This window comes from Oreochromis aureus, linkage group 18 (assembly GCF_013358895.1).
Source record: "Oreochromis aureus strain Israel breed Guangdong linkage group 18, ZZ_aureus, whole genome shotgun sequence".
Classification (NCBI taxonomy): domain Eukaryota; kingdom Metazoa; phylum Chordata; class Actinopteri; order Cichliformes; family Cichlidae; genus Oreochromis; species Oreochromis aureus.
In genome coordinates, this window is record NC_052959.1 from 5,414,735 (window position 1) to 5,438,459 (window position 23,725).

The following is a 23,725-nucleotide window of genomic DNA, read 5'->3' on the forward strand; positions in this document are numbered from 1 at the left end:
CTCCAGGACCTATTAAAAACCTTGGACCTATTGTCCTTCATGACTTAGGGGCTGTATTCGGCACTATCCTTCAGTGTTCTAAATACTTCTGCACCTATTAATAGAAAATACTGCTTACTAGAAGCTGCAGTCCCTAGCTGCTTCAAGAAAAATAGTGGGCCTCATTTTGTTTAATCTTCAAGGATCTGAAAGTCTTTATTGTGTTCAGCTGCTGAGCGTGTCAAAGAAAATGTAGAGAAGTCAGACGGTACAAACAAACAGTTTGAGCCTTTTTGAATGGGATTTTTTGACAGTAAGACAGATGTAGCATAACGCTGGACCCTCCCTTTAACAAGCTACTCGTATGACTTTAGATGCCGCTTACATCTCGAGTGTGCATGTCGTGAGCGTAAAGCAAAATGCCATGCATCAAAAGTCCGTCCTTTAAATGTAGCAGTGCAGATGTGTTGAAGGTACACAACGATGATGCCAGAGCTAAAGAGTGACCAAACAAATGACGTGAGTGCAATGTGCACACAGAAATAAACACTTGGACAATGGGTGAATGTAAGAGCAATGACAACAACAACAACAGCAAAGAGAGCTAATGAAACAAAAAGATAGTTTGGAGTTTCTAAATTTCACAATAAGCAATTCAAGAGAAAGTGAGCTCCTCATTAGAGATATCAAATTTGTGGAAAAATAAACATATCTGCTGCTTATACCTGAACTAACATATCCCAAACAGACAGTTCAGCTTTAATTAGGCTACTTCTATTTCTGACAGCTAGTCTGTGCAGCCATTACAAAAAAGAGGCTAAAAAATAAAAGAGAAATCCAAGACAGTATTGGAATAGTATTTCAAACTTCATTTTAACTAGGACAAAAGAGTGATAAAAACAGCTATTACACTCTCTCTTTATGTGTCTCTAACTCTTTTTTTTAATGTGTCACTCTCTCTCAGACATCCACACTCATACAGAGATACGTCCTGGTCTAGAAGACGACTTCATGCAGACTTTCCGCATTAACTGTGTCTACCTGCTGCACAGAACGTGACTGATTGCCACTGACAGAGAGCCACTCCACTCCTAACAGCAACAGCAAACTCTTAAATTAGACCTAGAGGTGTGCGCAGGCATTCGTACAACAGTGTGAACACGCCCCAACACCAGGCAAACTAGAGAGGACAGTGAAAGATGCGGCGTGATGTGTGCCTCATACTAAAGCCCAGATTCAGCCAGTCTTTTTCTGCACTCCACCGTCAAATCCTGACAGTCAATTATGTGCTGAGGTGCTGCAAACTGTGGGTGTCGCCATGTCGCACTTCCAGCTCTGACACCATGTTTGCGGCTTTCAATCAAACTCTTTTCTTCATTAAAAAAAGCTTAATGTTGCTCAGGTTAATGATACTATTGATATTTTCTTTAATAATTCATGTTTCACTTGGTGAATCTGGCCCTCAGTAAGTTTAGTGAAAAGTGGAAAGGGAGCAGAACAAAGGGTCTCATTAATAAGCCAGAGCTGATTCGAAGTGAAAATAGCCGTCTTTTCTCACCTTGGGTCCTTCTGGATGCTGTCCACTGATGGGGATCGGCCCAGCGCCGCCTCAGGGGGGAGGGCGGGGCCCGACTTGCTGTAAGGCGACTCGGTCGACGGACAGAACTGCAGAGTGCGGTACGGATTGGCATAGTCGGCCGCCCCGCCTCCCGTGGCAAAGCTGCCTCTCTGGAAGGTGGCGGTGGCGCTCTGGCTTCCCGTTCGCTGTAAGGGGATTGGGTCGACACCGGGGGAGGGTGGGGCTAAAGTGGAAAGAGGAGCGTAGGGACAGAGCAGATAATTGAGGACCTCTTGGTACAACTGGTTCACCACTGGGATTTGATGTAGACGAGGAGGGCAGGGAGCAGGGGATCGCAACCAAACATGAGCACCAACACAAGGATGTGCAAACACACACACAAGACCAGCACCAATGGCAGAAAGTGACACAGAAAAATAAGTGGAAGGAAAAGAATAAAAAAAGCAAAAGTCATTAAAAAAATAAAGAAAACAAACAGAAATAATGAAGTAGATAAGAAAATCAGATGTGAGAAACACACGTGAAACATGCATGCTCCAGACCTCCCTCCTTCCCTTTAAAGCATAGCCAGATTGCACCAGTCATTAGATCACTATTCTGTCACCATGTCCTGCGGTGCATTCACCCACCAACCACAGCGATATTGGCCACCAGGGGCTAAACGGTCCCCTTTTAGAGACCTACAAAGTCTGTCTGGCTTAGAAGGAAAAGGGTGGTTGCATCCTGTTGGAAACTCAATATTTTACACTTGTTGTTTGTTAAGATCTAGGCACTCAAAATCTACTTACTATGGACACGGCACTGAAACTAGCTCCTAATGTTTAAGAAAGCGTAATCTGCTTGTTGAAAATGAGTTGCACAGCAGCAAGAAAACTATATAAACACACACATACTGGATTCTTAGCTTTCTTTGTCTTTTGTTTAAAAAATATGTTAGTTTTATATTCTTTAGCTTTAGAAGTGCTGGTATAGGATTTTGTTAGCTTTGGAGAGATCCAAGCTAGCTGTTTTCCAACGCGTCAAGAACAGCTTTGAGCTAATTTGAAGCTTATTTGATGCTTGCTGTAGCTTCATATTTATTGTATGGAAGGCAGAGTGGCAAGAAAGACAGTCTGGCTGTTCATACTATTGAATAGATTTGCAGTTTGTCAGACTAGCTCTAATAAATTCCTCATAGCGAGGGTCTGTAGCCTCAGGGCCGTTGCACACTTTATGCAAAAACATCAAAACACTTTAACACAGACCAGCGAAGGCCATTTGCCAAATTTTACACACACTGATGAATTATCTTCTCGTTAAACAGCAGTTTGGGAACCATTTGGGCACGACAGTCATGAGTACACTGGCTTGCCCTGAGGGAGGCGTGCTGGGTCATTTCTTTGTGTGTGTGTGTGCGCAACTTGATAACTACAGGGACCTTGTCAAGCCCTGAGGAAATTCACCTGTGATGTGAAATTTCCAAGTCTGCTCATCATATTGATGCTCTTTGAATTGACCTTGAAACACAGTCAGGCTTCAACAGAAGAAAAAAAACAGGTATCTGAAAAACAGTGTGGCGTTTGGCTGCTGTCGGGACTCGCATTCATACGCGCGCAGCTGGAGATGATGACTGAGCTATTTCGATGCATCAAAGCGGTTTATGCGTGTGTACGGGGAGCCAGCGTGACAGAAGTGACCTGAGATCTTTTAATTAGCAGAGTGAAACTACATTTTGGAAGGAAACTTTGTGGATGACAGTAATTTTTCCTCTTTTTGCTGTGCACATCTCTTTACAGAAACGTTCACAATTGAGACGACCGAACTGGCAGCACAGCATCAACAACATTTTAGGACACGGTTGATTTGCTTTGATTTCAAAGCACCCAAGCTAACGCCCATGGGATTAATTGAGATTAATTTTCAGCCTTGAAACTAATTAGTTAACAGACTGTGACTGAGAGACAAATTGCCATTGAGACCCCAATTGGATTTGCCTACCTGATCTGGGGAAAAAGCGCTGCACGATCAGATGGAACCAGGAAATCTCTTATGTACATCAGCCTTTAATATAACAGCACACCATTACAAAACACCTGCCTTCTGAGAGGCACCAGGCTGTGCCTTTTTCCTCCTCTCTTGGTGAGGATTTTACAAACCTGTTCCTTTATAAAAGATATTTTCTCTCATAGTTACTCACTGATTATTAAATCTAGATGATTCCCTGGGTGATTTACACACCGCAGTTATTTATGGTCGTGGACTTGTTTGAAGACGTTTGGTGGCCGTCTTCGCAGCCACGCTATAATCAAGCCCAAGTGTTACTGCAGGTTCAAATAAGTCATTTACTAATTGCCGGTTGTTACTACAGGCTAAAAAAAAGAAGTCTCAGCTCACAGCGGGTGCTGCAGTTATTCAGCACTACAATTACTCCAAGTTAGAACGCTTGCAAGAGACGCACAGCTGAAATCAAAACATCACAAGCAGTGTGTTATTCTTTTATTTTGGGTCAATCTTGCACTAAATTACTAGATCCTACATTTCCCACAATTCATCTCTTCCACTTACTTTACCTGAATGCTACTGTACATGGCCATTTCTTTCAAACTCTATGGTCAAGTTTGTAACACACACTTCCCATTCACTCTCTATGTAACAAAGCAATGTATTCTGGTAGTGTCACCTTTTGAGAGGTGAGGTCCTCTTTAGTTGGACTTATTTTATAACACAGTGTGTTGTAGGTGAACCACCATGTTGGCTTTATTTTGAAATGTGGGAACTGATTGTCCACATAAGGGTTTCGTCCTGTCAGTGCTTGCACTCTTATAGAAGGAGAGCTCCTGGCAGTCATCTCTTATCCCTGTCTAGTGGCTTGCTCATCAAAGTTGGAGGAGATGCTTCACATGAAAACTCTGTGAAGCATCTCCGTCATCTTCTACAGGCAGACTCCAAACACTGAACTGTCATATTTCCCTTCTCCAGATCTCACCTTGTCCTCTAATGTTAGGTTTGGTGTAGACTCTGTCTTCATAGATGGGGTCGATGTGGTGTTCAGGAGACTGCAGGGGTCGCAGTTCGGAGCCCAGGTGACTGTGCTGGCTACTGTAGGAACCTCTGGACCCTGGAGAACGCAATGCGGTGGAAGTTAGACATAGTGACAGATGGATGGATGTGTAGATTTATAGAAATATTCTCATGGGATAACACTGAATGACAATTTCGACTACGAATGAAAACAAATGATGAAATGCAATAATAGATATGCTTTCATGTACTGGACTGCTTCTGCTCTAGTCATAAATAAAAAGTAGCCATTTACCCATTAGCCTAAAAGCAAAAGAATACACAATAATAAATTAGGGTTACTGTATGCTGGGGGAAAAAAACAAATAAAGCAAACTTATCTCATTTATTATAAAGAACATCTGATACATTTTAAATAACATCTTGACAAACTTTAGTCATTTGTTAACATTTGTTTACAAAGCTACAGGGGGGAAAAAGGCCACAAATGTGGAAAATGTTTTATTCTGCCAAAAGAGAAGCTAAGAAAACCAAGACTAACTAGCTCAGGAAAAAAGTAGAAAATGAGCGACTTGACAAGACTCGATGGCATTTGACAGAAACACACATAGAAAAGTAATCATAAAGGTGTCTTGACCTCTACCTGCCAGGCTACCAGGCCTTTGCAGGGTTGCGTTAGCGTACAGCTCGTGGGAAATCTTGTAGGTATCTGCTCCGATGTGATGCAGCATGCGCTTGGTGGGCGACAGGGTGGCGTAGCTCCCCACCGCAGAGCTAAGCTGGTGTATGGGTGACGAGGAGTGGTTTCCCCCTGGAGAGGCTACCATGGGGAGCGGTGAGGACGAGCCGCCAGCACCTGATGCTACCATGTTGATGGGGGATGAGGTGCTGAGAGAGGAGGAGGACACGGAAACTGTTGGACTTTTTGCGTGAACATATTGTGTTTTGTCTAGAATGAAATTTACATTTGTAAGCATAATAGAAAAGAAAGAGAGCAAACATCAACCCAGATTAAGAGACAAAGATGAATAGTACAGTGTAAAACACAGATGCATCGATAACGGTGCAGCAGACATGCATATCTGAAGATCTAATCTCACACAGAGCTTTGTGTAGCCATCTACTGTTCTAGGCTGTCCTATTTGATTGCACCAAACAGAAGCATTCAGGCCTTTTTCAGACCTCACCTAAATAGTGAAACTTCACCAAACAACAAAAAAGAGAAAAAAGAAGAATAAAATCTGGCAAGCAAAGTGTCTGTAACTACAGCAACAGAGATCCATCATCCATGTATTTCCTTAATTGTTTCTCTACCATCTTAGGGGAGAGGTGTGGTGCACACTAGGCCGGTCGCCATCTGAGGGCTGACACAGACAGACAGGCACCCACTCAAACTCACACCAATTTAGAATCACCAGTTAAACTGACGAGCATGTCTTTGGAAATGGACTGCCAAAGGGTCAAATACAGCTCACTGGAGCAGTTTTTCAAAAATGTGTCCTTATCTAGTGTGAAACTAGATAAGGACACATTATTAACATTTTTCACTGCCATTCCTGGTGTGGTGATGTCAGCGTTAAACTACACAGCAGTCGAAAGTCAGGCTGTCGATGAGCTTTTTTTTTTCCAAGTTCTTTAAAAGACAAAGTAGGCAATTGGGTTTAAAGGTAAATGCATTTAAAGGGAGGTTTTTTTCATGGTTTTATCCACATCAAACTGCACTTTATCCAGCCCATGAACTAACTTTCACACCTCTGCTTTAATCCTTAAAGTCATGTTTATTTGTTCAGTAGCTGCCAAAACTGGTCTTTTCTGAATATTAAACAAGCACTATGAGTCCCTTGTGTATTAAATAGTATTCACTACATGATATTAGTGGAGAATCAATGAGTAAATGAATACTCTGTTCTCTTTAATCATGTTTTATTTACCTTCAAATGCAGGTGAAATGTGATTTTAGTTTTTTTAATCATCAGTATTTTCTAGTGTTATTTTAACCTACATTTATAGCTTGACTGGTAGCAGGCTTCAAAGCTATTACATTACACGTATCATATTGCTAATCCATGGTTATTGGTATATAATATATCATTCTAATAAGGGATTTGCTGCATACATTTCCCCCAAATGTATCATATTTTTTGGAAAGCATCTCTACTTGAATTTAAAATAAAATTCTGTGGGTTTGAACAACATTTGGCTCCACAGCATGAGCTTGTAAGGACTGGCCCACCAACAGTCTGCTACTTCATTAGGGGAGTTGTCTTTTTTTGTACTTTTCAGTAAAGATTTACTGATCATGCGTGGAACGCTGAACCCTTCAATTGATCCATCGAACTTTAAAGACAGGTTGATGTAGCACCTTTATTTGTTTCCATTACAGAAAACATTCTATACAAATCGCGACATTTCTGGATAAAATAAAGTCTGATATCACACTTTTTCTTGTTGCCAAACTAACACGACTTGCAAAAATATTCAGATGTGAAACAGAGGAGAGGTCTTGGTGTGTTCTTTAAACCTGAAATGTGAAGTCGTTGTTTAGTCAATGTCATACGGATAAATAACGATTAAGAGCTCTTGCACACCTCTGGCAGCCTTAGCTGTCGTGCATCATTTTCTGGCACCTTCCCACAATGCACTGCAGTGATTTAAATAATTTTCCATCTCCTCACCGTTTGTCTTTTTTTAATAGCAGTCAGTGAAAACTGGTTATCTGCACCAATTTTTACTCACCAACAGCCACAGACATGCTCTCTACTTTTAAGGTTAGACTTAAAACTTCCCATTTTGATAAGGTTATAGTCAGGCCTGGATCAGGTGACCCTGAAGCATCCGTTAATTATGCTGCTACGTGATTCCCTGTGACACACTGAGCATTATCTCGCTCACCTTTTTTCGTTCCCCGGGTGTTTGTATACCACTGCTGCATGTCATTACATTTTGTCTTCTTTCTCCAACAGTGTCTTGTCTCTGGTGCTCTCTTTTTTCGGTTGTTCAAATGGAGTTTTTCCTTCCACTGCTCAAAGTGTTTGCTCATAGGGGATTGTATGATTGTTGGGGTTTTCTCCTGAATACCATAGCATCTTTACCTTACAGTATAAACATTGTTGGGGAGTAACAGAATACATGTACCGCCGTTACGTATTTAAAATACAAAACATGAGTAACTGTATTCCATTACAGTTACGGTTTAAAAAGGTGATATTCAAAATACAGTTACTTTGTTGAAATAAATGGATTACATGGCAGTCTCTCCCTGTTTCACATATTAGGCTATGCCCTCTCTATTTTTGGTAATTCCACACCACTGGAAACCCAAACAAAACACGCATTAAGAGGCTCTAATGCCTGTGTCTCAATCTCACGGCCCATGTCACCTCTACTTGCGGCCTGCATAATGACGTGAATATGTCTGTGAAGGTTCTCAGTCATCCAGGTCATCGTAGACTAAGGTGTCTTAGTCGATGACGATGACCTGGATGACTGAGAACCTTCACAGACATATTGCCGTACATTTTGGGAGGAACACCCTTCAACTGGTGCGGGAGTATGAAAAGGGAATCAAGAAAACTAGCAGATTATAGGAACCATCTCCGTTTCATCTATAATCCAGTTTTGAGATCCCTTCCCAGACGCCTTAACGCCCACGCACATCCTGGGCCATCTGACCCCAGGAAATCACATGATAGGGTGGGGCCAGGTTTCACAATGAGCTCACCCGAAACCCTGGCTGATTAGGACCCACACCCGCTTTCACACCTTGGCTCATGTGATTAGGTAGAGGATCATCAGGGGGTCCTTTGTCCCTCTTTGGGGGGGAAACTCCCACTAGGTTTAAATCTGGGACTCCCCACCAATTGACCCTTAGAACTGAAGAAGCTTCTTGGATGAGAGGTGAAACGTCTTCAAGCAACTCAAAGAAGTCCAGACGCTTTTCTTTCCAAGCTCCTAGACTATAATGACGTGAAGAAATATTTTTTAAAATTATTGTTCAAAACATTATTTAATATGAGGGCAATAGGCAGAGTGTTACAGGCATAGCCCTAAAGAATGTAGCCTCATGGGCAGTGTAGTGCGTGCTGCAGGAAGAATGGACTGCCATACCCGTTATGTGTCTGTGAGCAACAGAGGGAGAAAAAGGAGAGTCGAAAAGTACGAGTTGTCACCGACCAGAAACGTGAGATGGAAGCATGTAATATAATAATAACCACTGCAGCCAAAAAGAGTGCCTGACGAGCCCAGTTGTAAGTAAGCTATTAAGACTCGACTGTACACTATGTTGGTGTTTTCCTCCGAAACAATAAGTTCAGTTGGAGCAGCCTTTCAACGCCTCTCTCTGTCTCTCGCAAGCAAAGTTGACCCAGACAACAAAGTAAAGCTAGTTTTTGGCTACGAGCCCGACACGAACCCGACGTATTAGCCAGAGGTCCCTTTAATACCGTTCGGAGCCGCGGACCTGTTTTATATACGCACGGAATAGTTTTCTATAGGAGATCGCTGCAAAAAGTGCAGCCTTACCTAATGTCCACCCTGCTGTTACGCATTTATATTAAGACTTAAAAATCTAGTTGGTATTGGTATGGCGAGTAACCTTCAGTAAAAGTAATAAATCACACAGTAATAGTACATTCATTAAGCTGTAAAAAGCTTGACAATATATTAAGTAATCCAAAGTATTCAGAATACGTTACTCTCATTGAGTAACTTACGTTACAAAATACATTTTGGGCCATGTATTCTGTAATCTGTAGTGGAATACATTTTAAAAGTAACCTTCCCAACACTGAGTATAAAACGCAAATGTTGTTGTGATTTGGCAAAAAAAATAAATAAATAAAAAGAAAAAACTTGAATTGAGCTGAACGGTTTATGATTATTACTCCAGCATGTACATGGCTGCTAATTCGGCCCTTTCCCCATTGCAGCAGGCCAGCTAGAACTCGATTTTCCAGTGCAAGTCAGAGCACAGACATGCAAATTCACATATTCTAAATGTCCCTTGCATAAAAGCAGAACTGTACAGCAGAGAGAGCCCCTGCTGCTTGTTTGGCTCGGTCAAACACCTTTCGCGACAAGGAATGAATAAAGCCTACCAACAGTACACAGAGTATTCTGTCATCTGTGTGTCACCATTCCCAGTCCAAGCTGTACAGAGGAAAGACTCTTTCAAGTGCCATAACCTGCTGTGATCATCCACAGTAAGATCATTTACAATTTGGTAAATTAACAGCAGTGAGCATGTTTGTACCTCTGTTGTTGCTTTTGTCAGTTGCTGTGGCAGGATATGTGAATCTGTTAATGTTCATCTTGGTGCCGGTACATTACCTCTGATGATGCACGGTGCAGTGAAAATGTATCTGCCCCATGATTTCTTAGATTTTTTGCATATTTATCACATTTACTTGTTTCAGGTCATAACACAGTTTTTAACATTAGACAAAAATAACCCGAGTAAATACAAAATACTGTTTGTTTTTTTTAATTGATTTAATTTATTCAGGGGGAAAAAAAACTATCCAGTTCTAAATGACCCTGTGTGGAAAACTGACTGTCCCTCCTTGTTAAATTAACACATTTTCTGGAAATCTGAGTTCAATTTCACTGGCCACACTCAGGCCTGATAACTGCTGGACCTGTTCAATCAAGAAATGACTTAAAAAGAAAGTGAAGTAGGTAGATATCAAAAAGCAACACATCATCCCACAATCTAACAAAGCAGCTGAGAAACAAAATTCATTGACATCTGTCACCTTGTAAAGAGTTACAAAACCATTTCTTAGCCTTTGGGACAAACCACAGTGAGAGCCATTATACAAATGAAGAACACTTGAAACATTGGTGAACCTTCCCAGGTCTACCAGAATTACTCCAAGAGCATATTGATGACTCATCTAGGAGGTCACACTAGAGCCCAGAACAACATCTATAGAACTGCAGGCCTCAGTTAAGGTCAGAGTTCATGATTCAACAGTAAGAAGGAGACTGGACAAAAATGGCATTCATGGGAGAGTTCCAAGGAACAAGAACACAAAGGCTCATCCCACATTTGCCAAAAAACTTTGTGATGAGTTTCAAGACTTTTGGGAAAATATTCTGTTGACTAACAAGACAAAAGGTTTGAGTCCTGTTACATGTTACATTGTGTAAAAACAACATCATACCAACAGTCAAACATGGTGGAGGTAGCTACAAAACCTGGACGACTTACTGTAACTGATGGAAATATGAATTCTCCGAATACTTTATCATGGCACTGTATAACACTTAAAGTGTACAGGGCCTATTTTGTGACCATGGGATATTGAGTTTCTCTGTGCCCCTCTACTTTGGGATTTTACTTCTCAGGTAGGTCCCCAAGATGCCCCCACTGCATAACTGGTAGGTTAGTAAGTAAAGTAAGTAAAATTTTATTTACATAGCACCTTTCTAGACCAAAGGTCACAAAGTGCTTCACACAGAAATAACAAGGTGTAAAACAAAAACAGACAAAAAGTTAAGGAAATGCAATTCTAAAATGATGTGTTTTTAGTTGTTTTTAAATAGACTAGTGAGTCTACAGATCTTAAGCTCGGAGGGAGAGAGTTCCACAGTCTGGGGGCCACAGCGGCAAAAGCTCTGTATTCCTTAGTTCTCAGCCTTTGTATGCTGTATAACAAGTAGGCCCTGATCACGTGACCTCAGGGACCTGCTAGGGCTATAGAAGTTCAGTGATGCAGGCTGGTGCTTGTCCATGAAGAGCTCTAAAGGTCAGAACCAGAATCTTAAAATGGACTCTGAATTCAATGGGGAGCCAATGCAGCTGTATTAGCAACGGTGTCACATGTGAGTACTTCAAGGATTTGGTCAGAAGCCTTCAGTTAGTAAAGATATATTCTTCAAATCGATGTATAATTTGTGCATAGTGTCAGACCAACCTGTAGGATTTGGCGAGTCGGCTGGGTGATTGTTTAGGTGAGGACACTCTCTGTAGCGTGGCGTAGCTGGGCATGTCAGCAGAGGCTGATCCCAGGCGCTGCAGCTTGGTAGGAGATCCCACCGCCTGCAGAGGGGAGCTCACACGCTGCAATGCAAGATTTGTACTTCATTAATTGGGAACGTCACTCACATTAAATATTCATCCTCTCTTCTTATTCCTATCATTACTTAAATAGAGATGAACAACCCCCCCACCCCCACCCCGGAGCTGGAAAACCAGAGAGCAGAAACTCTAATCCATGATAACATCCTGATGAAGAGCTCTGGGTTATCAGACCAAACATGAAGTCACGACTGTAAACTTTTACAAGCAAATGAACTTGAAATGCAGCCGTGAGCAACGAGCCGCCAAATGAAGTTCCCTCAGAATTGAATTGGTTGAACAAATATTTCCAATGACTTTCAGCTGCAATTTAAAACACCGTTAATTTGGATGAGCGTGGTCAAGTCGTGATACACTGGAAAAGTGAAGGTAAATCAGTTTAAATGTTCAACAGAGTTACAATAAAGAATTATGAAAAATGAACTAATGAGTGAACAATAGTGTAAATCGCCACCTGTCACAGCTCTTGTTAGTGTAAGTTTGATGTTTTTTTGGTTTTTCCCTGTGCCAGCCAACAACCAGAAGGCTGCACACTTTCTAATAATCACTGTTAAATGAATAAATAAATCGGAATCATGGGTAATTAATCCTAAAGTTAATTAAATTGTTATTTGACTGTTCCTGAAGCAATGAAACGATATTGATAACCTCTAACTACAGTGATGATAGCATATGTATGTATTAATGTCTTTATGCACACGTTCTCTTCCTTAATGGGAATCTGAACAAAGCTTTGCATGGACATCATCACACATGCAGTGATCATGTAACTGCAAATGTTACGTTCTCACATGTCACGTTTAACGTAATGACTTTATAGTTACCAAAATTACAGAAATAAAGTCAACTAAACAGGACTTTGTAGTAACAACTCCTGCAAGAATAACGATAATGTATGTAAAAGAAAGAGCGGGCTCAGTTTGGATACCTTTGCAATAGACACTGACACCATCCACTGAATATGTAAGACACATCCTGCTTCACAGGTTTTTCTCCACAAACATGTTGAGCAACATAAGGTCGAATGTTGAATTTGCTCAGTGGTTCTGAGATTTTAACATTTGTTAACAAAAGCTTTTTCTGTCTCTCTTTTGTGGGTTTGTCAGCGGGATGTGTGAAAAACGGACACGTAATTTGGCAGAGATTTGGTGGCCTTTGCCACAACGATTACCTGAACAATGCTTGCTGACTTTGTGTTGAAAACGTATGAAAATACTACAGCTTGTATCTTTTGAGATCAATGGAAGCAGCTTGAATTTGACTTCAGTATTAGTGCATTAGAAATTATCCAATCGCTACATGAAACCCTTCAATACACTTTGGTTGCAGCGTGTACAGGAGGAGTGGAGAACGCATCCGTCACACAACAACTGAAGCATCATAGTAACACCTTCAGGGATATGTACCTGTGCAGGCAAAGTGGCACACGAGTAATACATGGATGGTCCAGCAGGTGCAGGTCCGCCCTCTGTGGACATGTGGAAAGCGCTGCCAAGGGCCTGCTGGGCAAATGAGTCTCTCTGGGACTGTGAAGGAGAGTCTGTGCCTACTAACTGGGCAGCTGCACGGCTGGATGTCACCTGAAGACAGGTGGAGGGAAGAAACATGAGACAGATGAGGGGAAGAAGGGGTCACACAGAGAGGGAGCAAGGAAGGGGGAGACAGATGTGAATGAAGATGTAAGAGGACAAGAAAGGAGGGTGAAGAAGAGCGCACAGGTTAGGAGGACACGGGGCAGGAGACACGAAGAAGACAGAGGGCTGGAGAAAGGGCATTTGGAGAAGGTAAATCAGAGGAACAAGCACCTGGTTGTAGCTGTGGACTGCCCCTCCGATTTGCCCACTGCGGCCTGGGACTGATTCTCCAAGTGTCAGCCCTTGATTACTATGGTAACCAGCTGCTGCATAGGCATCTTGGTTGTTAAGCTGTAAAGCGCTTTGGGACAGGAGTCCTTGTCCTGATGGGAAAAATGAAAAAGAGTCGAATTAATAAGGGTGATGAGCACTGGCAAAGGATGTGGTCACCGAGCCTGCGCAATGTGCAAATTTTTTAAGGACAAGAATCCTGTTCATTAAATTCATTAAAATGATTTTTAAAGAGAGGGAAAAAGAAGAATCTGGGTTAGCAGTCTGAAGAAAGCTAAAATGATTTACAAGAAATTTTTTGACCAGTGTCAAAAGCCACCTTACAAACAGACAGAGCTTCTGTCAAGCTGCTTTTATGTAACTGTTTTCAAATGACTCTTACTTTCTACAACAGTCAGTCTTTGTGTAAAGACTTCGTCTGTTCGTGGCCTTGAAGGCATTCTGTAACCTACTTTACATCCCACGTGTTATACAATGTATTTCTTTTTTATGGGAGAAAGACTGAACGTGAATACAACAAGCAGGACTGTGTTGGTCTGTAACAGACCTTGAAATGAAGACTAGAGAAAGAAAGAAGCAGACTGAAGGCTGAAATGGGATGAAACAGATTTACTTATTGTCCTGTTTTAAGACATCCACTTGCTTTTTACCCACTATGTTATTCTGGCCTCTCTCCACTCTCTTCCAGTCATGCTCCATGACCCTTAAATCTCACTCTATTCCTGACCTCCATTTAAAACACTCTTTTCCTGCCTCTATCAGTTCCTTTATTGCTCTCGACTACCTGAGTGTCTCTCCCTCTCTCTCTCTCCATTCCATCTGCCTGTATAATTCAGCAGGGAGAGCGACACAAAAGTGTTAGAATGAGGCCAACAATGAAACTTTCACAAACTCACTCAAGGATTCACTGAAATAATCCATTTTCATTTGCTGTGAAAAAGTAAAACTTGTGGCTTCATAAATAAAAAATGAAGTATAGTTAGTGAAAAGTTCTTTTTTTATTTTTGAAAAAAGATTGGTAGCACTCTTAACTACTAGTTGAATATGAAGCTAGTGGGTGGAGTGGGTTAAGGCGGCATTAAGGGAGCATCCAGGTGTAAGGACTGTTTCAACACTCGACGGTGGGTGTGGCAGATGTTCAGCCGGGCATTTTTACTGATGCTACTGTTACAGAGATAACCAGTGTGGTGGTGGTCAACGGGTTTGCCTTTCAAAAGGCAATCATCATCTCAACATACGGAATAATAATCATAGCATTAAGGACTCACAAATGTAAGCACATTCCTGGAAAGGGATTGACGAAACTGTTGGAATGGGTGTAAGGGGGATGTAGAAATAAGTGGGAAAACTTGAGGGCCAAAATATGGTTGCCCCTGAGAAAACAAGAAAGGTCCTCACTTTGATAATTAGAGGAAACAAGAACCCAGCCTAAAGGGACTCACGAGCTAGAATACTCCTCATGTCAGTTGCAAGTCTGGAAAAATGGGAGCATTGCATCAGGAATGGAGTCTGGCGTTAAAAAATAATCAAATATAAGAACCCATCTGCTGCAGCCCCTTTATGGAAATTAGGGAGTAGGCAAAAGAAGGCACAGCAGTGCTGTAGCAATAGTCATTTATGGCAAGGACACAGCACCTTCATTAGCAATTAGCATGAGCCAAGCTATCTGCCTAACTGCCAACAACAAAGTCAGGCAGGTACTTCTTCACTTTCAAGTCAAATGGCAAGCTGCACAAGCACCTACCTCATTCTCTCTGAATAGTTTCATAATGTGATTTGATCGAATAGATGGACGACTGTGATTTTATTGCTGGCATTGCCTTGAAAAGTTTAGCTAAACTTTTCAGCACAAGCAGAACGATTCAAGTTTGCAAGACATCGCTCACTTCTATTAGTCTATCAGCGCCTGTGTAATTAACAACAGAGTGCTGGTTTTAGGGGTTTTTTCCTTCTTTAAGACCAGCACTTTTCCACAGGTCCTGGTCGATTTTTTAAAGATGCCAAGACAGTTTAAGCCCAACTACTTCATAAATGCTGCTTTGGGATGCCAGTTTACTGAACGCTGACTTTTACAGGGTCAGAAAACCGGCAGCTCCAAGTTAACTGAAGTAATAAAAAACTGCTTAAACGTCAGGCTTACTTAACCCTCCGCTGGCTGTGTGAACTAACTGGTAAGAGAATGGAAGTTGCTTTCAGTCTTCAGGGAGAAAAAAAAATAGTGGTTTGACTAGATCCAGCCATCATCATCAACACTAAAACATCATCTCATGACAATGTGCAAAGCATCCACTGCCAACACTCTGGACCCAGATGCTACAGAACAACCCCAAATACTGAACTACAAAATATAATCTTGTGATTGACTAGTGCTTCTTCCCCTCAGCTGTTACAAGGCGAGCTTATTCAGGTATTTGGACACTTTTAGAAATAGTAAATGCTTTAAATGACCTTTAACCTCATAAGATAATAGTCTAGTCTTAACAGCCTTTGAATTGACATGAAAGCCTACATAACAGGTTCTAGATTTACATTTAAAGGGTTGATTCAATCTCTCAAGAGTTTATCCATCATAATTAGAAATATTAAAAAACAAATTTAAGATCTTTTACTTTGTTGTATTTTTTATTAAGGCTCTACAAACACAAAGAATCAGACTGTCAGTAGCATCACACTGATAATTAAATCAATTTTACACATTACCAGTCTTAACACGTCGTTCCACATCATAACACTTTATTTTTTATGATAGCAGCCAATTTGTGAACATAAAAGTTTTAGACCAGTATTTCAAATAATATAGAAATGGAGCAAGTGACGCAAAAAGTCATAATCCTTATTGGCCAAGACATGTTTAGGTGACTGGAACAACATTTAAAATGCATCTACATGGACGCTATTTTTATGTTTCCATGTTTAATTGGAAATGGCACAGCGAGTCAGAAAGAGAGGCAGGGTTAACTAGCTGACAACAGCGTTAGAGCAGAGTTAAATAGGTTAACAGCAGGTTTACGCTATCCTACAGCCAAAGCATAATGACATTAAATGCTTCACTGCTAATTTTACATGCAGCCTCATTAGGGTTTCTAAAGCGTTTGCAGTCTTGTGATTTGCACATGGACCATTTCATTTCCAGTGTAAACATGCAAACATGCGTAGACTGTGACACATAACACAGACTCATGCGGCACGGAGGCATGAAACATAATGACAAAAGCATCTAGAAAGCAGCAGAGAATGTTAAGTGAATAATTTGGGAAGCGGAGGGCGGGAGCTGCTTGTACGACAGCCAAAACCCTCCCATCTCTCTTATTAAAGTGCTGTTTCATTTTTGATGCAACCTTGATTAATTCACTTTGGTGATGATAGCAATAATGTTCCTAATAAACGGCTTTAATTACAGGAATTAAACTCTTTTTTTAGCCAACAAGGTATTTAAAAAATGGTGTCCCGTTGTAGCTGCAGCGTTGCATGCATGTATCAGCAGATATACTAGATTACGTTCCCTTTATTCTAGCAAAATAACTGACCGCACCCATGTTTATTAAATTTTTAGCACTCAGTACTCTCAAAGGAGTTCTTGAGCTGTCCTCTGTCAGCAGTGGCTGTTCCTTTAATCTCCGCTCATGTCACTTTTTTTGCCAGCAGTCTAAGAATCAAACCAAGGACGGCGCACGAGACAAAACCAAGAAACGTTGCTTGTTTGTGATTATTAAAGAAGAGAGAAATCTTAGTGCCGGCGGTCCATAACCACTGCACGGGGCAGATAAAGCCAGCAGCTAACGGCAAAAGGAGTCACTCTGGATAAAAGGGTTGCAAAATAAAGCTCGTCCAAAGTGAAAAGTCACATTAAAGTACAGAGAATGGCTGCAGGCGGAGTAGCTGGTGATTCTGCATTATTTAAAATGTGATATCAAGCTAAGGGTGCTGGCTGAGTTTACTGGGTCGAGGCCTCAGTGTCCAATATGCTCATCTTCCGAGAGTACACACGTATATGCATACACAGGCTTAAAACACACACACACACATTATGAAATGAAGGAATTTGTACTCCAGGCCTGTTTGAGATCAATTCACACACTCTCATGCACAGAAGAGTCAAATGTGTGTGTGCAAAGCCAGGGGATATTTTCCACAGTTTTTCTTTGCCACGTTAGGTGTGTTTCATATGGCTAGTGGAGCCTTTAAGGAAACAAAGGGCCTCATAAATACATTATTACTCATATGGCATGACACTAAAGGCTCCACTCATTCCGTCTGATGTAAGTGAGTGTGTGTAGTAGCAGGAAAGTAATGGGGTCCTGTAAGAAGGTCTCTGCTTGTACATTTTAATATCTATTCAGAGCTGAGTGAACAGACACACGCACACTTGGATCCCTCCTGCCCCCGTGATCTCATGCATGAACACTGAGCACATCTGCATATACCTGCATCTAAGGAGTCGTGCACATTCTGACCTCTTTTCTCTTTTCTGTCACGCATGCAGACCCAAAGAGCTTTTCTTCGTGACCAGACTTCTCGATTGACATATTTTAATATTTCATGAGGTGGTCTATTTTTAGATGCCCATTAGAGGCACGTCGAGTCTGCAACACAAATGAAACTGCATGCACGGTCCCAAATAGCTGCTCGCAACACAGCCGCAAACACCAGCATGAAGCAGCGTGAAGACACTCTGTGTACTCTGCTGCTGTGTCACATTAATCTGCTCAGCAGCTCGAGTAAAAGGCATGGATTCTGCTGCTGCAGTGGGCATGGGTTACAGGTGTGTGTGTGTGTGTAAGCATCTCTTCATTTGTCATATAGGTATTATATTTCCTATGCATGCATGTGCTTGGCTGTGCGCTAAGTAGTGTGTACTTTTAACTAAACGAGATGAAATAAACATGTAAGTGCAACCAGCAAACAGCGCTCATAGGTGTGGTTAGTTTAGTTTTACGAGTGATTTAAAAAAGCTGTTCTGGTTTTCTAAACAAAGACGGAGTCAGTTCATTTCAATATCAAGAGCAAAAAACACAACAGGCTTTTTTTCAACGCTAAATATTGGAGCAGCTAGCAGTAAATCACATGTCACAAATGTTAGTAAATCCGTTTGCGCGCTTGATTTAAATATTCTCCTCGCTATCTGTTGTACCTTGAAAAAGAAGCTCCCGGAAATACATATGCAACAGGGTCAGTCACAAAAATCTCTGAGTTCCCACCTCTTAAATTCAACCTTTTCATTGCGCTCTATTATAGCACAACACGCCAGTAAATTTGGTGCATTTTAAATCACGCTAATAAACTGTGTTTTCTTAACACAAGCAAACAATTATTTGCACGATCAGAATAATTTCCCACGTAATTGGTGATTGATTTCAGAGAGTTACCATTTCTAGACAGCAACTCTAAATCAATGGCAGCTTTTATCATCAGAGCTAGCTAGCAAGTTGAGCTAACATTGAATGAGTTGGCTTAAAGTCTCCGCCTGAAAAAAATTACAATAAAATAATTATGATAGAGGTGTCAAGGCTAGCTATGCAGCTTGCATATTAAAGACATGGACAATGTCAGTATATAAATTTTAAGAATTACATTAAAAATGACTTTTTTGATCCAAATGAGAGCTGTTTGGCTAAAAAAATGCCAGTTTAAAATTTCCCAGATAAACTCAATTCATTTCAATTCAGTTAGCCGCTAACATCCATTAGCATCTATGCAAGTTTCTTAACAGGATTCATATACTACACACTAGACGTGCTAGTTATGATATATATATGTGTGTGTTACTAATGTAACTAGCTAAGTCATGACATATTATTTCCTTTGAAAGTAATCCTAGAAAGAATGTGTTATTCCATTTATAGCAAAACATCATCAGTCTACAATTGTGTCAGTTGTTTTTCTTTACTGATTAAGGCAGCTGGATTTTACAGTGAGAGGCGGAAGTGCATGAATTCTTATAGACGCCATTTTAAATTGTTGAAAAACCCAAATGTTTCATGTTGTAAACATTCAGACTCATCCCATGTGAAGATTATTCAGTAAACTGTAAACTAGTTGTTCAGATATGTCGTTAGAGCAGAAAAAGAATAACATTTGTTCTGTTTTCCTAACACTAAGAAACCAATATGAGTTCATTAATGCTGTATGTTTGACTACATCATTGCTTCTGTTGTTCCTCTACTCACCCTCTTGTTGTCCTCACTGCCTTTATCCTGTCTGTGGCTGACCTGCCATTCTCTCTCTCTCTCTCTTTTGATTAGCCAGTGAGTGACTGGTTGCATAACTGATATTTGACATTTGAAAAATTACCATTCCTATTTGTGTTGTGTCGCAACCGTCTGTGAATGTTAATGCACGATACTGTGCATGCACACCTCTACAACTTTTCCGTGTTTTCCTTCAGCGCTCAGTGTGTGGATATATGTAGCTTTATGTGTCTGTGCTGTATACAGTAGCTGCATGTTGGTGTGTGTGCCTCACCTCTCTGCACTGTGAACAGCAGGCCAGCTGACACCTCAGCAAGGATGGATTAGCATATCAAACTACTGGCAACACTCTGCATGTCTCCTGACAGCTACCGCTCTCGCATGGGGTAGAATATAGAATAACTCCCCAGTATCATCCCTGGGACCAAGTATAGAAGGTGAGAGCGGTCTCACTGAGTGCTCTGACAAACTCCTTTAAACTTCACATTAAAAAGCAGTGCAACCTCTTTTTCTAGCAATTGTTTCTAAGTTATCAAGGAACTTAGCAGATAAAGAGACAAATAAGTCCTTCTATGGACCAAATCAGAGCTAAGAAGAGGATAAATAGAAGTAGCAACTTAAATCTAGTCTTAAAATGAATCCGTTTTCACTTTAACTGCCGATGTTATTCAACTAATGAATGTTCGAAGGCAAAAAAGGTATATTAGTCATACAAGAACAGAAAGGAAACGTGTCATCAACAAAAAATTCAATGAAAGCTGCATTCATCTTTGGCACACTAACATACTATTGCAACAGATTCTGTGGATTAAAACTTTTATGTTTGAAAGAAGCCGTGTTTTGACCGCAGCAGTCACGGTAATGACAGAAAACATGTTTTGCATTTAGGTGAGAACACACTAATCAGCCTGAGTACAGAACATCATGTAACAGGCTTCATTAAAAAGGTTGCTGTTGATTCAAAGGAGGACTAAACATACTGCTGCACCGCCATGCTTCCTCACTATTGGAGGAGGCTGTTCTTGTGAAGCGCACTTTCTTTGTGAACTCAAACACATTCAACAGGTTAATCAACCAATACCTGGAGACTACGGCTCTCTGGGAATAACCATCCTCGCTGGTTTTGATTAGATTTTATCTTTCCTCTTCCAAGATATGCTTCTGTTGCCATCTCAGGAAAGAAAAAGAAGGAAGAATTGTTTCTCGTTCTACTGTCATCATCGCAACATTGATCTTACTGTCTCCTGTAGAAGTGTCCTGTGAGTCCAAGATGCCTGATTCCTGGAGCGATCGGATGCAGGAGTCCACCAGCTCTAGGCCTGTTGTCAGCTCCTCCTCTATGTCCTTCTGTCCATCTACATGTGCAGGAAGAACAGGAGACAAACATGAGCAGAAATTCAAACACTTACACATCATGTGTCTACACTATTTCTTACAGTGAGCAACATGAAGAGCCAGATGCAGACTCCCAATGACTCTCATTGTCTCTGTTTTCTGTCTATTGTGTTTGTAATGGTTCATTTTCAACTCGTCCTTTAACCAGAAACCCACCTTTGACTATAAGCAACTGGATCTTAGACTATAACACAATTCTAGACAAGTTTCAACAAAAAAAATATTCAAAATCATTATCATTTAACTGCAGATTAGTTACCCAAGAAGTGGCTTTACACACTGACACAGAGCAGCATGCAATGGCAATCCATGGGCCAAGGGTAAAGGCCTAACTGATAATCCAGCAACAAATCTTGAGGTCCACCTTGTACTTAGATACCAGCCGTTTGTCTGTCAGAAAGAGGCTGATAACATGCCCAGTGTTTTCAAGTTAAAGTGGGCTGCCAAGGGGGATAAAAGCTTACAAATGAGTCTTAGGAGCAACATTAATCTCTTATCAAGACGGGAGAGAAACGGTAATAGTAGAGGACTTAGTCAGTGGATTTAGGAGGCAGATTTTATTGACTTCAACTGACACAATTCTAGACTGATGATGTTGATGCTGTTGGTGAAGCATTTCCAGGGCTGTCTGAAGCATTCCACTAGATTTACTCTCACCCTCGCTAACAAAAGCTAAAAGTCATTTTTAAACCTGCTTTTTTTCCTCCCCAGAAGTGATGGGTTTTAATAATTCATGAGTGATGATGAGATCAAGAGGTCCGATTGGAGTGAGCAATGGTTTTCTGTAAAATAAATGCTGTCTTTGTGAGGTTGAGTGGTTGAGCTGGCGCACAGCACAGCGGGATGGATGAAGACCGCGGCAGACGTTGAAAACTTTCACTGTGGAGGGTTTAAACCACAAAACCTCCGCGCTTCCTTGTCACCTCTTTGTTGGCGGAGGTCACCGACCCAGCGACTTCACTCATATAATCAATCTACTCTAAACAGGCTATACAACTCAGCGTGACTGACAATGAGGCAGAGAGAAGGAGACCTAAGTGTCACGCATGGGAGGTATTTCTTCAGCTAAAAAATGCTGTCAAAGAAGTTGTCAAGCCTGGAGAGGTGTCTTAATTTGACTTTCAAATTGCCTAAAAGCCCATTGATTCTCATTGTCCTTTATGGAAAGCACATCCCATTGGCACCCCGAACAGGTCAAACTAAATACTGAGAATTATTTGCAAACGCTGCTTTACTCAGTTGTCAGATGGTTTGAGGTGTGGGAGAGAATCTCACCTTTTATTGTTAACTAACCTTTATTGGGGGGTTTAAGACCACCGCAGTACTTTCTAAAGAACTACATCAATATATTGGGCTGGGAGGAGATTACAGTGGATAACAATGTAATAAGCACAACCAGCAAAGCACAGTGCTACAGTACAAACTGTGAATAAGACAGTCACGTATAGGAGCGTTCGAGCTGAAACATTACCTTGGTTATTCCAGCGAAACTTCTCATCTGCTGAACTGCAAGAGACAAACGAGAGAAAGAAAAAAGTGTTAACCTACTGCGAAATGTTGTTCTTTGGTGGAGCACCATCAGGATACTTTTAGATTGACGGTAGTCCATTAAGCCACACATGCCTTAAACTGTGTTTCCCATCCATGTCCAGCGCGTAGGTTTGCGGTAAAAACGGGAATACCACACAAAATGCTGTTTTCTACTGTTTGAACTCTTATTTTTTCACTGAAGGATGAAAACATACAGACTGCAGATTCTTCAGTACCTTGGGAACAGAGACCCTTCTCAAAACCAATAACATACACTCAAAATGCCTTATTATCAAAGTGAAAACAAGGTTGCTTTTGAATTTCTCTTTTTGTGAACTTGTTCGGGGTATTTGTTTATCCCTCTGCAGTGTTATCTTGTCATGGGAATGATTTCAGAAGGGTAAGCACAAAGGGATTGGAGATAAGAAATATTACTAAAAGGGCGGTGAGAAAACATCAGTGCAAATAGGACTAGAGAAGTCTGCCCGTTTTTCTGCACCAGTGAAACACAATGATAAAAAAAATATAAGATTCCATACACATCTGCACTGATTTGGTACGCAGTAGTGCCGACAGATAAAGCACAGAGTACCAATGCTGTTCACAAGTGTCGGCCTTGCTCCTGAAATTCCCTGTGCATTTACTGTGTTTACAGACCGTCTTCAGCTTTGTCTTGGCAGCCAATAACGTATCTTCACACAGACTCTCATTTAGTGTTTCAACACAGCCATAATGTTACATATAACAAACAATGCTGACAGGCCTACGCATTTCTGTTTCAGTTGTCATACAACTGCGTGGTTATAAGTCTCACGCAAACTCATTTCCTCTTCTCTCCTGTTATTTCCCCTCTTGTTCTGTCCTAGCAGGTAGCAGAGAAGTAATATTTGCTCCTTGAATTTCATTACATAGCATGTACACGAGCATGTCAGCTCCTTTTACGCATGTTGATTTGTTTGCTAGTTCAGCGGTCCCCAACCCCCGGGCCTCGGACCGGTACCGGTCCGTGAGTCGTTTGGTACCGGGCCGCGAGAGTTGAGGCTCAGGTGTGAAATGTATGGTTTTCAGGGTTTTTAATCGGTTTTCAGCATTATTTTGTTATTGTTTT

General features: G+C 41.1%; 1 protein-coding gene across 9 annotated transcripts in view; it reads right to left on the bottom strand.

Annotated features, from left to right (window-relative positions):
• The window catches only part of ctnnd2b (catenin (cadherin-associated protein), delta 2b), a 198,488-nt gene that overhangs the window by 76,746 nt on the left and 98,017 nt on the right, over positions 1 to 23,725 (bottom strand). For 5 of the 9 annotated variants that reach the window (XM_039602846.1, XM_039602845.1, XM_039602844.1 and 2 more), the window contains 8 exons: positions 22,559 to 22,593; positions 20,931 to 21,047; positions 13,445 to 13,596; positions 13,046 to 13,219; positions 11,476 to 11,621; positions 5,196 to 5,446; positions 4,524 to 4,655; positions 1,538 to 1,781 (listed from right to left, as the gene is read on the bottom strand). In XM_039602846.1, coding sequence (XP_039458780.1) covers positions 1,538 to 1,781; positions 4,524 to 4,655; positions 5,196 to 5,446; positions 11,476 to 11,621; positions 13,046 to 13,219; positions 13,445 to 13,596; positions 20,931 to 21,047; positions 22,559 to 22,593 — 1,251 coding nt within the window. Of the gene's footprint in view, positions 1 to 1,537; positions 1,782 to 4,523; positions 4,656 to 5,195; positions 5,447 to 11,475; positions 11,622 to 13,045; positions 13,220 to 13,444; positions 13,597 to 19,671; positions 19,743 to 20,930; positions 21,048 to 22,558; positions 22,594 to 23,725 lie in introns of those variants that run through there. The other 4 variants (XM_039602850.1, XM_039602849.1, XM_039602843.1 and 1 more) reach the window with 2 other exon arrangements.